The following is a 17,595-nucleotide window of genomic DNA, read 5'->3' on the forward strand; positions in this document are numbered from 1 at the left end:
TGTGGTGTTAGCAGCATCAACACTAAAAGCTCTGCTCATCTCCTGAGCTCCGTGTGAATGTGATTCACTGGTACCAGATCTCGGCAGCTGGGAGCCCCTGGGTTAAGAAATGGGGCAAGCAGCAAGCCAGGAGCCTACAGCTCTGATAACTGAAGTCAGCTCTCATGTCTGGAGTTGCACCAGCAGCCATCTGAGTTGCAGTGGAAATAATCCCCTCTCTGCTTGCTTTTTTTTCTTGTGCTTTCACTGGGGGAGCCCGGGGCTGCCTGGGTCTGTTGGTGCCTCCAGCTGTAGATGACCAGATGAAGCTGTGTGGGCTGTGCTGTCCGGCCAGGCTGTCCCTGCTATCTCTTCCCAGAAACACTGGAGCCTTTGTCTCTGGCCTTATCGTGGCCCTGCCATCACAGAGCCCTGTCTGTGCTCTCCTCCCAGCACAGGCCTCTGTGTTCAGGGGTCTTTTCTTCAGCTGCGCTTTGTCTCTCGGTGTTTATTGTGCCTGCTGCAGAGTGTGTTTGTTTGGGAGAGAGGAGGAGGGGCTCCTGTTAGTGTGGGGTTTATAAACCTAGTGCATTCTTCAAAAGAGATGCTGAGCAAACTGCATGCTGTTAATATTAACCCTTCGCTGCCCTGCATTACTGAGAGAGATTTCCTTAACATGTAAAAAATGCTTTGGGAGGGTTATGAAGTTGCTTGCAGTGCAAGGCAGTAGCTACGCAGTTGTGCAGCAGGGAGTCTGCTCCCCCTTTGGCTTTAACAGCCCTTTGGTTTTCTGTGAATCTCTGCACTTGTGTATCAGCAAAGAAAGCCTCCCAAACATGGGGAGATGTAACCCATTCTAGGATTTCCCCTCAGAGTGCTTCTGGAACTTGCTTTTATTGTAAACGCTGGCTCACTCACCCTTTCTGTTTCCAAGACTGGCCCTTGCATCCTGTTTATGTGGCTATGTCAGGCAATATCTCTTCATTGTGACATATCTCAAAGCTTTATGGCGCTGTACTTTAGCACTTTTCCTTTTGAGTAAGGTCCTGAAAACAGGAATTTCTTAAAATCATAATATTGTCACTTGTAGTGGCATGTAATATAATACCTCCCCTTTGAACCACCTTCTTTAACCAGCTTAGTAATACTCTCATGGTTAGGATGGCTCTTACTCTTATTTCAGTACCCATGGTCCCATATTCCAAAAGAGAGCTTTGGAAGATGAAAATCAGCAACTCGGAAACTTTATTTCTCTTGTAATCACATAATGCTTTGCATTAAGTTGACTGGGGGGCAGGGGAGACCCAATAACCGAACAGAACAACATCAATTTCTAACCTCCGTTTGCTCTTTCTCTGTAAGAGGATGGGAATTTGTAACATGAAAAATCTCTCGTCCATCTCTGCAAGAAGCTGCAGCAACACAATTGTCCTAGTGTTAGAAATGCCAGGAGAGTTTTGTATTTCACTGACGCTGCAGTCAGCGTAAATGTTTCAGACCTTTTAAATGATGGTCTGCGTAAACTGAACATACCGCAAAATACATTGGCTTTAAGTGTGATAAAATACTCGTGATAAAGAGACACTGTTTTCAAAGATGGTATATTTTCTTAAGTTACTGAACTTTTCCCCAGAAATCAATTGGTTTGAATTCAGCATTTCACAAAGTAGTGTAAAGAATTTTTCTTTTCAAATAATTATTGTCCTGGTATTGGGAGCTGTAGTTGATACATTGCAGCAGCTACATCTGATATTATTACACTGGGAAAAAGTTCAGGAGACTCCGTTCATTGGTGGGGGGGTTGAAGAGGAAGAAATGCAAAATAATACAAGCCTTTGAAACATGAATCCATGCACGCAGTCATGACTAAACCTATTCAAACACTCAGGTGTTTGTTTTCCAAGGCTGCTCTACGCTCTAATGCTGTTATCTTCGACTTGTTTTCTTTATCCACTAACTCAATTAGCCTCATGTCTTTCTCTTCAAGGAACAGTTTCAGCTACAAAGCGCACAGGGATTCCAGCACCCCGGGAAGTATCATCATCCATATCCAGAGAGAGGGCTGTGTTGCGTGGTCAAGCCAACACAAGGAAAACGCAACCCAGCCCCACCTCTTCTGGTACACCGACTCCTACCAAACACGTGCGCCCCACCAGCAAGTCCAAGCAAGAGAATGAAACTGGTGACAAAGCTGTTCTGGAATCTCAGGTTAAAGAGCTTCTGGCAGAAGCAAAGACAAAAGATTCTGAAATTACCAAACTCCGTTGTGAATTGAAGAAATGCAAAGAGAAAGGGTCACTTAATGTTGAAGGAATGGGTGCTTCCAACCAAAATTTAGAAACGGTGTCGCCTGTTGGCATAGATCCATTAATACGGACCCTTCAGGAAAAAAACAGGACTTTTCAAAAAGAGCTTGCTAGCCTGGGAGAAGAAAATCGTGTTTTGAAAGAGAAACTGCTTTATCTAGAGAACTCTCCTGTCTCAGACACAACAACAAGCAGTGGAGGTGACAGCAGCCTCCCAACCCCAACTACCCAAGAATCCAGCTTTGGAAGCACATCAAAGCATGCATCGAGAGGTGAAATGGATGAGCACAGGCAGCACGTGAATGGGGGTGCGCTGCACAATTCGGGTTCTTCCAGCAGTGATGTAACTAAAGCTTCCTTGTCGCCTGATGCATCTGATTTTGAACATATAGCAGATGTACCTTCCAGACCAGCATCCTCCAACAGCAACCACTTCAAAGGCTCCAAATGCTCCACTACAGGAAGTTCTCCAAACAATATTAGTGACCTTTCTGTTGCATCTCTTACAGAGAGAATCCAAAAGATGGAGGAGAATCACCACAGCACAGCAGAAGAATTACAAGCCACTTTGCAGGAGCTATCGGATCAACAGCAAATGGTGCAGGAGCTGACGGCAGAAAATGAGAAGCTTGTGGAAGAGAAAGCTCTCCTGGAGACTTCCTTTCGTCAGCACAGAGACAGAGCAGAACAGCTGAACCAAGAAAATGAAAAGCTAATGACTCTCCTCCAAGAGCGATCCAAGAATGAAGAAAGCAGAGCGCAGGAGGGGAAGGTCCTTGAACTGGAACAGAAATGTGCAGAAGTTCTTGAAAAAGCACAATTTGAAAGAGAGAAATTGCTCAACATTCAACAACAGTTAACCAGCAGCCTACGAAGCTTAGAAAGGGAGCATCAAGATGCCCAGCAGGTGATTAAAAGCCTGAGAGAAGAAAATGAGAAGCTGCTTAAACTACTGGAAGTGGAACAGCAGAGCAACAGCACAGTGACAAAAACTCTGGAGGACTGTAAAATTGCCTTAGAAGGTCTAAAGATTGAGAATGGCTCCCTCAAAACTCAGTTAGAGAGTGAGAAGCAAAAGGCTGCAGAAATCAATGCGATGGGATGCACTACGGACAACTCTGAGGTGCAAGAGATGCTGAAAGTGGCCCATGCCGAAAAGGATCAGTTGGAAGCAGCTTGCACTGAGCTTAAGCAAGAGCTGCTGAAGGCAAGCAGCGAACTGAAGCACATTCAGGGTCTGCTATTGAAGGTACAGTGGTAACAGCTGTAAAATATAATGGTGGCTTATCTGTCCTTCCACAAATAGATAATTGTTGGCCTTTCGATTGTTATTGAGCCATTGATTATAAGTTTCCAGGATTTAAATTGCATTAACTGGTTTTGAATAGAAACTGGTGTCATATGATATTGTCCCTGCTGCTATATGCATATTTTCCCAGGAGTATCTGTTAGCATAGCTTGTGTTTGTAAATTCAAAACTAATTTCCCCTAGTGTCTTCTGCGGAGTTTGCTATTTTGGTAAATAAAATTGTGTTTATCAAAACTGGAGCAAGAGTAAAGGTTAAAAAAAATTACTTTGATATTATGTGAACAAATATTAGTGAAAATCAGTTGGTAATCCAGATAGAGAAGGGTATGAATAGTTAGCAGCATATATTAAATTCTGAGTAATTATTCATGGTTAATTAGTAGTGAACTACAGGTGTCATTCATCATGAGAACACAAAGGACATGAGCCAATGGTCAGGGAAACTGGGATTTACAGGAACTTGATTAATGATGCATGGTCAAGCTCCAGATGAGATTCTTTTCATAAAGTTAAAATACTTCTACAAAACTGAGTATTATTCTGGTTTGGGATAGATAAAGTAATGGTAAAAAAATACGTCTATTTTGGAATAGTTTTTCTCTCACTTCCAAGTAAGTTCCCAAGCAAGCTTGAGTCGATTACTGTTTCTATTTTGTGTGCTCCTGGATGTTCAGAAGAGAGCTGCAGTGCGAGGTCATAGAACAACCGTTATTAATGCACAGGCCAGTGAGTATGTCCCACCACTGTGGAGAGTGTTGGTCAGTGTGTGCAGCCTTTGCTGTATGGGGAAGGGATCGTGAGAGGAAGGGTAAAGGTGGTTAGTTGCAGAGGAAGAGTGCATTGCCAAAAAGCACCTCAGTGGTTTGAGTGATTTAGAAAGTCCAGATGTCTTTTCAGCTTAAATAGGTGACCACAGCCAATGGAGTTCATAGAGGAAGCTCCCAAGTTGCTTTGCTAGAGCTGCAGTTTATGAAGAATAAATAAAAAACTGCTGAATACTCAGACTCTGTACCAAACTTTTATTGCCTGGTTTTGAAACCACACATTTCCTCCTTTTTACTATTCCTTTCCCTCGAACTAAGCTGTTTTGTATCATTGACTGTTTGTGACACCCAAAAAAGACCACAGGCTTCTGTAAGGCTGCCCTTCAGTCAGGCTGTGCCAGTGCTACTCACTGAATTGGCAGCCTACATCTCACATTTCCATAACTTGTTTGTACTCTGAGATCTCCCCCAAACCTGGAAGCACAGATCTGTGGGCCTGGGCCAACAGATTGAAGTGCCGCAAATTCTCCCTTCAGTAATTCCAGATGTCCTATATCCAGAAACTCTACTTATCTGCAGTAGCTAGCTCTACTATGTCTGTTTTCACGATCCATTGAAAATGCACATGGCAAAGGCAGCAGAATTATCAATGTGGATGAACTGGTCATCATCTTGGCCCTAAGGCCCACTCTCATAATTTGATACGTAAATAGATGTGGAGCTTTCTGGGAATATAATTCCTCTCTGTTCGTTATCTGCAGAGATTGGTTTGGAGTTATGATCATCATCTAGAAAATTTAATTTCCTTTGTAGTATCGTGTCTTATCTTTATGACTAAGAAAGAAAACCGACTTTCATAGCTCATTTATGTTTCCTGAAACTGTCTCATTTGCATTCTCAGTTTATGCAATGCTTAGAACACGGGTTCAATTCTTAAGTCCATGAGATGATCACCAAATTCTTTGAGAGGTGTCTCTTAAGAAATAAAGAGAGACTTGCAGCTGCCTTTTTACCTTCCAGGCTGAGAGCGAATGTGGTCAGCTGAAGGAGGTGTGTGACCGGCAGGCTGAGCAACTGAGCAGAACCAGCCAGAAGCTGCAGGAAAAAACATCAGAGACTGAAGCGGATATAAAAAACCTGAAGGAGACCATTTTTGAGTTGGAGGACCAGGTGGAACAACATCGTGCTATAAAACTTCACAATAACCAGCTCATCAGTGACCTAGAAAGTAGGTGGAGCTGAGAAAAATATTTCAATGAACTTATTCAGCAGGTTCAGTTATGGCTGCAACAGGGAGAAGGAGGCAGCATGTCTTGGTATGAGTGACATGGGCCTTACTTTATAAGGATTCCAATATTGGCCAATCCAATTGTTCATGCACAGAAGTCACTATTTTAAGTTAGTGCTACAGAAATAATATTAGAGACAGTCCTCAAGCCTCACTCTTCAGCGAAGGATGTATTGCCCATGCTAGAAACTGGAATTAATTGGCCTTTTAAAGAGCTTTTAGGGAAAAGCACCAGTAGGAGCAGTAAGGTCGCAGTTGCTGTGGGGTGTGGAAGGGGAGCTGCCACCTGGTGGCATGAGTGGTGCGTGTCCCTTACCAGTGTTACCCGAGTGCTCCAGGGGTGTGTGTAAGTGATCCTGCACATGACATTCTGTAAACTTAAAAGTCTGGCTTAGTGCCTCAAAATAATGACCTATTTCAAAGCTGTTCAAGTTACAGATCTACTGTTGATTGCATTCTCAGTTAATTGACAAAATACTTTAATTTCAGTTTAGTCTATTTAGTGGCGTTACTAGAAGCAAACCCAAATAGGCTGCTCTGCCCTCCTGTTTTCATTTTCCACCCTTGCCCTTATCTATTTAATTATCTTTTCCCTTTTTTACTGTTCCTAGGTAAAGCAATGAAGCTGGAAGAACAAAAGCAAGATGCAGAGAGGCAGCTGAAGGCTCTGACTAAGCAAATGAAGGTAAGGCTTAGACTCCAGGACAAAGCTGGGAGGTATTCTATTTTTCTAGAACAATTGTAGAAAGTTCTTTCTACAACCTTTCATTCTCCATTCTCTTCACTCATTTCTAGCTGTTGCTTTGCCTGTGAAAGAAAAATATAATATACATCCTTTGCAAACTACTTTTGCTTTTTCTGCCTGTGAACTTCTGCCACTTTGAAACAGCTGTTCCTGCTTCAAGAATCATCAGTAGCAATGAGCTCTCTTCAGCAGCAGTGCTTGTAGTAGTGTTGCAAGTCTGAATGATCAGTAGCTATAGGAAGAACTTTGGTTGTGCTTTTTGTATTGGAGTGGAGAGCTTAGCATCAGTTTCTTCTTTGTCAATCTCGGTACTGTGTGAAGAGGCAAGTATTTAGCTTGACCTCAGCATCGTCCTGAAACTATCATGAAATCCTGGTCACTTGTGATCACTGAAAGGGAGGTCAGTAACTAAGTACTCAGCTCAAGTAGGTGCATTTTTACAGCAAACAGTTTGGGGTTCTTATTGCTCTTTCTAGGAAGATACAGAAGAGTGGAGGCGTTTTCAAGCTGACCTGCAGACTGCAGTGGTTGTAGCCAATGATATTAAGTGTGAAGCCCAGCAGGAGCTCCGTGCGGTAAAGAGAAAGCTTCAGGAGGAAGAGGAGAAGAGTGCCAGACTGCAGAAGGAGCTGGATGAAGCGAAGGGCAGCAACAGGTTGGTTATTTACAAAGGCCAAGATTTGATCTCTGTGACTGCTAACATGCATGCAAACAGTGCTTTGTCAATAACTATTCATTGGCTTGATGTGCACGTTGTCTGTTTTTAACTCTTCTGACAGATTTTGTTGTCTCTTATTCTAAGATGTTCCTGTTCTTTTTGTTGATCTAGTTCTGTTAACTAGGCCATGAATGTTTTAATCAGCAAATATTAAGTAATAACGATCGCCAATATCCTCTTATAGCTTTGTTCTCAGTATGGTATTCCACTGTGTTTTATTGCCTTCATAACTCTGTGCAGCTGTGTTAAACCATCTGTGAAAAGATTGGTTGACTACATATATTCAATGGGACATCCAGAAGAGAATGACTTAACCTGAGAGGTGTCAAGGACTTTATATGTTCAAATTAAAATGAGGACTAGCTGGACTTCTCTGTTCTGCTTGTCTTCTACGTGTTGACTGAGTGATCAGTGCAAGTACTAGGATTCCTCCTCTTGCATCTTCTGACCTTAATTTGATACCTGTTATATGGTTAGTGGTGTTAAATTGTTTGGAGTGTGGCCTGGGTTAGCATTTAGCCCAGAAGTGACCTTGTTGTGCAGTGGACCCAGCTGTAAAAATTGCTGTAGTCTCAGTGGTTGGAGAGAGAACAGTAACTGTGAACCGTTCAGAGCTATTAACCCAGCATGGTAAGCTGTGTGTGGGTCTTCCCTCTGTGGGAGCATGTAAGAACAAAAGTGACTTTTACAATTGAATCTGGAACCAGCAGAGGGAGATGCCTTACATGTGGCTTTTATGCAGTGCATGACCTTTTATGTATCACCTTTCATTCCAAAAATCATACTACAATTGCAGTACTAAATAGGAGAGATGGGAAACAAAAGATGTATTAGAAGGAAGGACTAAAATTTCTAGATAACAGTGCTCTGCTCTTTTTTTTGCATTGACACAAGCAGAGCTGCAGTGACAAAAGATTGTACAGGGGAATGAAGAAAGACAAAATAACACAAACAGTGGCACTGTTTATCAAAAGTGTGTGCCAAATTAATTTTGCTCCTCTAGATTTTTCCATTGAATCTCTCTCCTAGCAGATTCGTGGGCACTGGTAGGATAGCCACAGGAACACAGCGAGTCCTGTAGTTTCTTTCGGGTGGAGTTACAGTCCAGCTTTTTTCCACATATTTGCTCACTGTTTTTCATTCAGGAGTTTCCACAGCAGCTGTGCAGTAGATGGGAGTAAAAAGATGGGAGGGCTCTTGTGCAGAGGTGTATGGGGTCAGAATTCCTGCATTAAAGGAAGGGAAACTCTTCTTTTCAGAAAAAGGAATGTGTTTAAGCTCCAGTTTCATTATCAGAGTCCCAAGTGAATGCAGAGTAAACCTATTACAGACTCTGTATTCAGACAAAATGATTACCAGACAGTACTTGAGTTCTGGGCTCTGTTTCCATTCCTAATTTGTTCTTAATGAAATTTCTCTTGTTTAGAGCAGAGTCCATATATAAGGGCAGGAATCCTGTACTTGTATTTATTCTTTTGTTGCTGTTTTTTTTTCCTGAATCTGAAGATGTATTTAATAGTACTTAAATTGAATAGAAGATGACCTGCTCATTTTTGCAAACTGGGATATTTATCTTCCATGTATAAGGGACGTGGCTGCATTGTCAACCCTTTGGCATTAGAAGCCTGGGCTGCAAATACTGCTTTTGAAATTAGATCCCTGAAATCCATACATACGTAGTTCCAGAAGGAGGTATTCAGACATGTATTTAATTAGGTGAATTTTGGCATTTGTCTTTCCCTCTCTTTCACATGCATATAGATACATGTCTGTCTTTGCGTCATGTTGACTATCTGTGGAGTTTGCTTTGAGCATTATGTTGGTCATGGAGCCAGATATACTGTCTGCAGTGGGAAATACTTAGTCTCTTTCAAAGACAGGTGTTGAGACCAAATTTTGCATCTCTCAGTTTAGGAATAACTAATTCAACTCCCAGTGTCCATGCAGAGAGTGCGAAATTTCTGTTCTGAGTGGTATGGAGAAGATAGTGAATGTAAGTCATCGCCTAAACAAACCAGTGACCAACAGCTGAGCACTGAAGTTTTATAACTATACTGACCTATAAAACAAATTCTTGAAGTCACCAAAGCTCTTGCTGAGAGCCAGCTCTCCTCTGTTATTTTTGCGTTCCTGAGGTCACTGTCTTTCCCAGCACCTTGGCTTCTTTCACCCAGAAAGTTTTGGGGATATTCTCATCGTTGCTTTCAGTCAGTTTTCACAAATGCCTCTGCTCCGAATCAGCAGTAGATTCTTGTACCTGCAGTGACTTTTAATGCATGCTCAGCACTGGTGGAAACAGTTTGTAGTGTGATACCTTAACACGGTATAAAGTATTCCCCATATTTGCTAATGCTGAGCAGCTGTGCACTCAGCTGTGTATCTGACAGTCCCTAGTGAAAGTTTCCTGTCTGATTTTTAAGTGCTGATTGGAAAATGTACCTTCGAAATAGCTTGCTCCTCTCAAAGGTTTTTGGCAAAATCTCACCCATCTCCTGAGGGTCATTTGACTCCACCTCATAATTTGATCTTGAAGCCCATTTATCTCCTACAACATCCTGCCATTTAAATGTTTGCCTGTGGCTGCGTCAGCTCCTGCCTCCAAGTTTGATTTCTCCGTTACGTTCTTCTATCAGACAAAAAGTCATTTTTGGTTCAGGAACAACCAAAGAACTTGCAGAAAAAATCCTGATGAGGTCATCAGAGTTCATCTGAATGAAGGTAAGAGCCTCCCAAAGGCATCTTTAACACAGATTAAATGTCTAATTCTATGGCTAAGAATGTTGGGGGGAGGTTGGACGAGCACCAAACAAATGGAATGAGGGAGAGAGAAGTTAACTTGTCCCAAGTTAGTAGTAATTGAAACCTATAAATCGATTCACCCATGTTTCAGACAGTCTTCTGTGATATTTTACATCCTAATTAATGTTATCTCTCTGCAGTAAAATGCAGAAGCTTACAACCCACTGCTGTGTGACTGCCTCCTCACAGATGGTGGAAATTGAAGTGATATAACCTCCATCCTTGGAGGTTTTAAAGACCAGACAAGATAAGGCCCTGTGTCACCTGGCCTGATCTCATAGCTGACCCTGCAGGAAGTTGGACAAGGTGACTTCCTGAGGTCCCTTCCAACATGAATTATCTTTTGATCCTCTAGCAAATTTCATCTTTTCAGAACACTCACATTGGAAATAAGTTCATTTTTATAGCTGTTTTAGGATCAGATATTTAAGTGGTGGGGGAAAAAATGCTACATTGGGTTTGTAACACAAAGGAAGAAAGTAATTGCTGAAAGTACCCAAATTATGGGCAGCCCTTTCTGGCTTCATTACACACCCTTTTCCAAGCCTTTCTGGCAATGCACTGTTTAGCAGTAGTGAAAGTTTCAAAGGTCTTGCTTTGACGCTTTCCCTTGAAGTTCTCATAATTATTTTGGCACTGTAACATTTTGTGCCTTGAACCAAGAACATGGAGGCAAGACTGTTGGGCTGGGAGTAGTACTTGGAAAACATGAAAATTATATCTGTGATTAAATGAGCAACTTCTTGGAATAATAAAATAATTAACCAAATCTTCAATCGGAAGCCTAACATGAAGATTGTGATGTATCCCACTAATTTGCTTCTGTTCTTCCTTCTGAAGTTTCAAATGCCACAGCATGGCAGTGTTACATGCTTTTTCTCCTGGAAATAAGCTTGTTACTCTGTGTCTTAAACCCTGCTGTCAGTCTGTATGTGCTGATGTGCTGCTCATGTGTGCCTGTGTTTTGCAGCTGTTCTGTCTTACAGATAATTTGTTCTGCTCTCACTGAATATAAGCAAACCACAATGTCAGAGCAGGGTCCTTGATGCTATTGTTTGCTCTAGTTAGTGACTTCTCAGAGTTGGTTCAGGTCTTTTTGACACCAGATGGAGATTATTCCATCCTCTTTGGTGTAAAAACCCTGAAACCTCTTGACTGAGGTAGAGCAGCTCTAGTTGCCTGGACACGTTCATGTACCCACCTTGAATGAACAGTCCTAAATGATTATAGGAGAGGAAAGCCAGGAACACTGTCATCCCTGTCCTTTGAAATTGGTTCCTTGGCTTTAAATACTTGATTTCTTCCTATCTGAGCAACATAGATTTTTTTTTTGTATTTTGTATTGTTTGCTCATCACATCCAGAAGCTGAGTTAGTGGAGTGTTAAGGTACTCCTTTAACTGTCCTAGCAACACACATCAGCATTTTTCTGATGTCTCTCCTTTATTTAGTGATGATGGGATGATCAACTGTAAATAGCTGTACCTCAGGGTGAGCATTGTATTGCTTGGTATAACTGCCCTGATTGTTGTCTGTATCTCCATAGGTGCCTGATCTCTACCAGCTAACACAGCCTTGAATGGATGCATAGCCAGGCCTATGAGACTCTTCAGGACATACCTTCAACTTGCAGCTGAAAAAGGGAAGTTTCAATTCAAGAAAGCACTTCCAGTTTTTTATTGTTCTACAAAAGCCAAGTGTTTTGCAAAGTGTGAATCCTGCTCAGGTCCACGTCCTCCCCATGGCCAAAAGCCTATTTATTTGTTTCAGAAGGCTTCTCTCTTCAGAAGACTCCATGAGGTGGAAATATTTTTGAATTAGTCTAAAGCCAACTACGCCATAAGAAGTCATCACAAAGATTTGAGGAACTGAAATAACTGAAGGCTTTTTTTGGAGGGATGGGGGTATTTGCCCTGAATCAGAAATTCAAAGATGCTATTTAAGCTTAAGCAAAAAAAAAAAAAGCACAGTGTATGTCTAATTTTTAAAACTTAATGTGCATACACATTATGAGTTCTCCATATAGTGTTATATTCATAGATGTATGTGCGTGTGTCTAAGTACATGTATGTGTACGTACACACACTAACTCAAGTACTAGGCTACTGAAACCAGCAGGAAAAGTGAATAGAAATGCACAGTTACCTTTTGGTGTCAGCTGCTTTGGTTTCAGTTTTTTAATAACTGTACTGACAAGGCGCTCACCACTGGGTGGCATGTCTGACTGTGTGTGTTAGGAAGCAGGGTGATGTCCAAGGAGCATGTCCTGCTATGACTTTCACAGAGAACGTCCCACGTGAGGTTTGTCCTGGCTTTGAGAAGTGCAGATGGAGAGTTCAGAAGGAAAAGAAATTAAGATATCAAACTCCTAGTAAATATCCTCTCAGAAAGGAGTCTTTCTTGTGCCCTTAACTCAGGTGAAGCGTATGATCAGGGAGAACTTGCACAAGTTCAGCTTTGCAACTGGAGACGCCTGGAGAGAGCTTTACTTGGATACTAAGGAGAAACTTGGAAGTCACCATCTCTACCAGGAGCTCATCAGGATTCACTCCAGGACTGGAATTTCATGTTTTGGCCGTGGGATTCCCGTCCTTTCCTCCTGGATGTGAAGACCTAGCAAGGGCCTGGTCTCAGAGCAGGCTGAGCCAGTAGAGAATTCTGCGGGATGTCCTGGCTTTGGCATGGCCTTCACCTTTGTGCCGTGCTACTGGAGTGTATGCATATATGCACACTTGTGTTGCCTTTCTTTTCTGTGCTGGCAGCTGTTGAATGTTGGTTTCTATGTTTAAGAAATATATACTGAAGTGCCAAATAAATGTTTAAGTGTCTGGAATTGTCTGCTGCCTGCCCTTGGCCTCTCTTCTGTTCTGTGCATCAGTAGCTATGTGTCTCTCCTTTGTGTCCCTTGGAGTTCAGGAGGATTTACAACAATGACAGGAACTGTGTCAAAAACTAGACTGCAGAGTAATTACTTGTGAAAAAATGGTTCTGTGGTCCTAGGCCACCTGAAGGCTGCTGTTGCCAAAATCTGTACATTAAGTACAGAAAAACTTGGTGGTGGTCTGTTGTCAACATATTCCAAACCCAGAAAACAAGGAGACCAGCTCTGGTCGTTAGAGAAAAGCTCACTGCATCTACTTCTCTCACCAATGAATGAATGAAACTAGACAGTGGTTTTGTGAGAAGGAGTGTGCGTTTTAATTCCTTTGTGGCTAAAGTGCTCTGCTTCCTCCTGGAGCTGCTCCACGTAAGCCAGCTGCACTTGCAGCATTTATCTGTGTAAACCATTCATTCTTGTTTCAAGGCAAGCATACAGCAGGAGATGACATTTTGTTCAAATCCATCCTTTTTGTAGCAGAGCTTGCTTAGTCTTCTTGGATGGCCTAAGCTATACTAAGCTGAGAATATTCTGTGCACAAAGAGTAATTTTTAGCTTGAATTTATGGCTTGCCATTAGTCTAAGTCATGTTCTCCTATACTGTCCTCCTGAATTAGCTTGCTATTGCAAGATGCACTCTTACTCTTCTGGTTCTCTATTAAGAAACCCATACGTGTATGTATACGTACCTGCATCCCCTTATCATATAGATATTTCTCTTTAAAAATGGAAGGTACTCGCCAAGTTTCATAACTCCATTGCTTGTTGGCTGGCATGTGTAATTTTAGTTGAAGCTAATGGGTCTCAGCACTATTCTTCCTATGTTTCATGCCAAGGTTTGCAGCATGAGCAGCCTCAATTATCTGATGTGATTGTGTGTAATTTAGGAGGTTGTTTCAGGGTGCATTAGAAGCCTGTTACGAATATACAAACTTAAGACTACAGGAAGCATCCTAACAAAATTGGAACCGGCAGTAGCTCCAGTACTTTTATCTTCCTAATTACTCTGTATGACAGAATAATGGCGTGTGATTTTGCAGTGGACTTTTCTGTGGCACGGCATAGGGGCTGGTCTAGTTCCTCTAACTTTATTTAATATGTTTGTATCCTTTTGCAATCAAAGGCTAAAGTGAGGAGATTAGTCTGTGATGTTTGAGCTGTTCTCAGAGTTGAATCCTAGCCAATGAAGTGATGGCTGCCTGGAGCATACCTCTGTCTTGTTTTAGTCTCAAGGTTTGCCAGTTGGGCTACAGACATTTACTGTTCCTTTCTTACTCTGATAATAGTCCACAAACCTTGTGTGTACCCTCATTACCTGGATAACTAAATGGAACTCTTGCATCATGGCCTATTTAATTCTTGAAAGTGTAATGAATTGCATTGAGTGGCTTGGTATGCTGAGGGAGAAATCTATCCTTCCTCCATACTTTTCTTGAAGCACAACTCCTTTAGCTTTTGTGCTTTTGTATAACTTCAGGGCAAGATGCTATCACCTGTTGATGTGTTGTTCATGCTTTATGAAGCCATAGAAGAAAAAGTGAAGGGTAGAACTTAGTGTTCCATCAGAACTCAGTGAATCTTATCCGATCTGCCTTTTCTCCTTATTGGATTAAATGGAGAAGGGAACTGAAATGGCTTTTTCTCCAGCCATCTGCCTCCGCAGGCTCCTCTGGCACACAAGGAGCTTGAATGAATTAGCAAAGAAATAGCCAATGTCCGCTTAAAGACAGCACCTCCTTAAGCTCTGCCAAAAATAGAAACATGAGTCACTCTTATTCTTTTATTTACTGACATCCTTTAGCCCCTTGCGTTTTATAGACTGTGATGCCAAAAGGGAAAGAAAAAGACTCTGACTTTTATTTTTAGCTCAACAAAAGTTGTTCAAACCTATTGACATTTTCCAGATTAAGTCCTCCAACCTTCTTATGAAGTAATTTCTGGTTTTGCATTCACATGGCTCTTGGTTCCTACTGTATTTAAAACTAGAGGAAAGCAGTGATACCTCAGAACCTGTAGATCAGCACGCATTTATTAAGCAGCTAGGAGATCAGGAAAGTAATGTGTAAATACTCTCTTTTTACATGACTAGACTTTGTTATCTAATTACAGCTTTTCTAAACTAAAGCTAGGTAATTGCACTCGAAGTCTGCCAGAGAGCTACCAGGTAAGTACAGTGTCAGTGCTAAGCAATGTCAGCCAGATCCATAAAATGCATGACTAGAAGCAACAGTTACACTGTATGATTGCATTTGCTGTTTAACACAGCTGTGGACTTTCCTGTACTAATTCCTGCAAGTCTAGCACCTAATCTTGACTTCAAAATTTATTTTCAATGGAGAAACTTAATGATCTTTCCTGTTTAAATATGATCCTTATTTCTATTTTGAGTTTGTCTATCTTTATTCCAGCCATTGAATTTTGGTATTCTTGTGGCTGCTAGAATGAAGCACTTAACAGTTTTTTATTCTCCATATAACTGCTTATGGATTGCGATCGAGGGTTTACTTGTTCAGCAGATGTAAGCTGTAAGAGTTGAGTTTCCAAAGTTTTTTATTATGAACTGTGTTTTCTGGTTTAATTATTACAGCTCTTATCTGAATCCTGTCCAATTACTTACTCTATTTTAAATTATGACATTTTAACTGGTAACAATTACTCCAACAGTGGTCATGCCAATTGAAAACATAAAGTGTAAAATAACATCTTTCTCTTTGGTTACTTTCCTCATTATACACTGAGGACCACAGTAGCCCCTTGGCCCTTGTGCTGTATTGAAAGCCCACCTTCAGGTAATTATTGACGATTACTCACAAGGCTCATCAAACTGCTTTTTTTCTATTATAATGCTCCATCCTGTGTGAGGATGGGGAGTGGGGATGATATGGTTAACAATGCAGCAAAGATTGTTAGATTCAATGATTTGATGTTTGCCAGGCACTCTAAGGAAAGAAAATGACCATTCTAATGAGTGGTCATCTTCTGGGCATTACAATAAAAGATATGCATCGTTGGATTCGCCATACTACATATAAAGACCTTAAATCTCTGCTTGCACTTCCTGTTGCCCCTGACTCTGGTCTGGTTTCTGCTTTGCAGGCTGACAGCTGAAGAGGTAGAATCTCTAGAGGCAGATACAACCAACCGCTGGCAAGGAGTCTGCATTAGCAGAGCATCTCCCACACCGTCAGAATCTGCAGCCACTGTGAAGTCGCTGATAAAATCATTTGACTTAGGATGCTCAGGTATTTGAACACTGTATTTCATAGTATTTTTTTTTCTAACAAGTAATTTTTGCCATTTTATGCTGCTTCTTGCTGCTTAATGCATATTTTCTGTCAGTGCTTGGTACATAAATACTACCTGTGGAATGTCACTACAGCAGTGGTTCCCTGTTCTGACAAGAGGGAGCTATTTGAGTTTTAAGTGCAAATGTATCCACATTTTTTCCTTGCAGGTAGCACTGGACAAAATATCACAGTTCACAAGGTCCCCAGGAGCCCTCTAAGTGGAATTCCAGTGAGGACAGCCCCAGCAGCTGCTGTTTCCCCCATGCAGGTACAAGGAGTTCTTTCCATCCTTGCAGTTTTAAAATGAATACATACAGTGTTTGCTACAGCATGACATAGCTTCAGCACACCACCATGCATATGTTGACAAGGGGAAGGGGAAACTCATCTGTTTATTTGCTGTGAAACATCAAATGCTCTAGTACTAACAAAAAGGATCAAAGTGAATTTGTCTTTGACTTCAGTTTAGAGGTCTCAGTGAACGGATGTGAACTCTTTGGAATACAATTCTGAACTTTAATCACTGTTGACCAGAAAACAGGTTTCGATTATTGGGAGTGAGTTTCAAGAAACATCGAACTAAACTAGGCAGCTGGCATGTGAGTTGAGAGACAAGGGATAATAAGTTTCTAAGCTGTATGCTTCCAGTTATCCAGTAAGTTCATACAGTGCTGAATGAAGAGCTCTTGCAGGTTTTTTTTTCCTACAGAAATATAATTGTCCTGGAATGTAGTACTTATGTCACTGCACCAGTCACTTGACTTCTATTAGCTATTTTCAAATCGGTGATGCAATGTTATTGGAAATACTGCTTTTTTTTAAATGATGAAGAAGCAAATGCACCATGCTTCCTGGTTTCAACATATGTTGAAGGTGGCAAACTATCAGACTGTTGACCTTTCTAGGCTAGAGAAGCCATTATATGGCTTTTGACTTGGTGGTCACTGGACTTAAAACAGGATATTCCCTTCTGAATCTGGGTAAAAAAACTAACTGAGGCTAAGGTGTTTAGGTGAGTGAAGAATGAAGTTACTTTGAAAGACTACTTAGGAAATGTGCTCACATAGTTCTTTCAAAGAATCAGCAAAAGAAGTTTAAAGAATGGGATTAAACAGAGCTTTGGGAACCTTCTGTTAATAACTGGCTGAGGATGGGGTATTAATGCTAAAAACTGGTGCTGGGGCTGCAGACACAAGAATCCTTCTGACTTAGGATTCAGGGTGCTGTGGACAGAGGCAGCATTAGGAGGAGGCATTCTTACTTTGGGTTTGTGACGCTAGATTATGCTTGGCAAGAGAAAAAAAGATGCAAATAGAAATGTGGTATAGTTCAGGAACCGATACATTACTAGTTAAAAATATTGCCCCTTTGTCCTTTTATTTTTCACAACCATTTATCCAGCTCTACATACAGCTGATACCTTGTTGAAAGCTTTCTGTATCCCTCTGGCTGCTTTGTGATCGTGAGAGGGCAGAAACTTACCTTCGTTCTGCTTGCCTATTTAAGCACCATGGCTATTTTTT

The 17,595-nt window shown here is 41.4% G+C and overlaps 1 protein-coding gene across 1 annotated transcript in view; it reads left to right on the forward strand.

Annotated features, from left to right (window-relative positions):
- SPECC1 (sperm antigen with calponin homology and coiled-coil domains 1) overlaps positions 1–17,595 on the forward strand; it is a 58,156-nt gene that overhangs the window by 18,597 nt on the left and 21,964 nt on the right. Inside the window, exons 2-7 of the mRNA XM_010192845.1 lie at positions 1,967–3,534; positions 5,379–5,586; positions 6,258–6,331; positions 6,868–7,139; positions 15,882–16,027; positions 16,240–16,340. Coding sequence (XP_010191147.1) covers positions 1,967–3,534; positions 5,379–5,586; positions 6,258–6,331; positions 6,868–7,139; positions 15,882–16,027; positions 16,240–16,340 — 2,369 coding nt within the window. The remainder of the gene's footprint in view (positions 1–1,966; positions 3,535–5,378; positions 5,587–6,257; positions 6,332–6,867; positions 7,140–15,881; positions 16,028–16,239; positions 16,341–17,595) is intronic.

This window comes from Mesitornis unicolor, unplaced genomic scaffold (genome assembly GCF_000695765.1).
Source record: "Mesitornis unicolor isolate BGI_N332 unplaced genomic scaffold, ASM69576v1 scaffold9389, whole genome shotgun sequence".
Classification (NCBI taxonomy): domain Eukaryota; kingdom Metazoa; phylum Chordata; class Aves; order Mesitornithiformes; family Mesitornithidae; genus Mesitornis; species Mesitornis unicolor.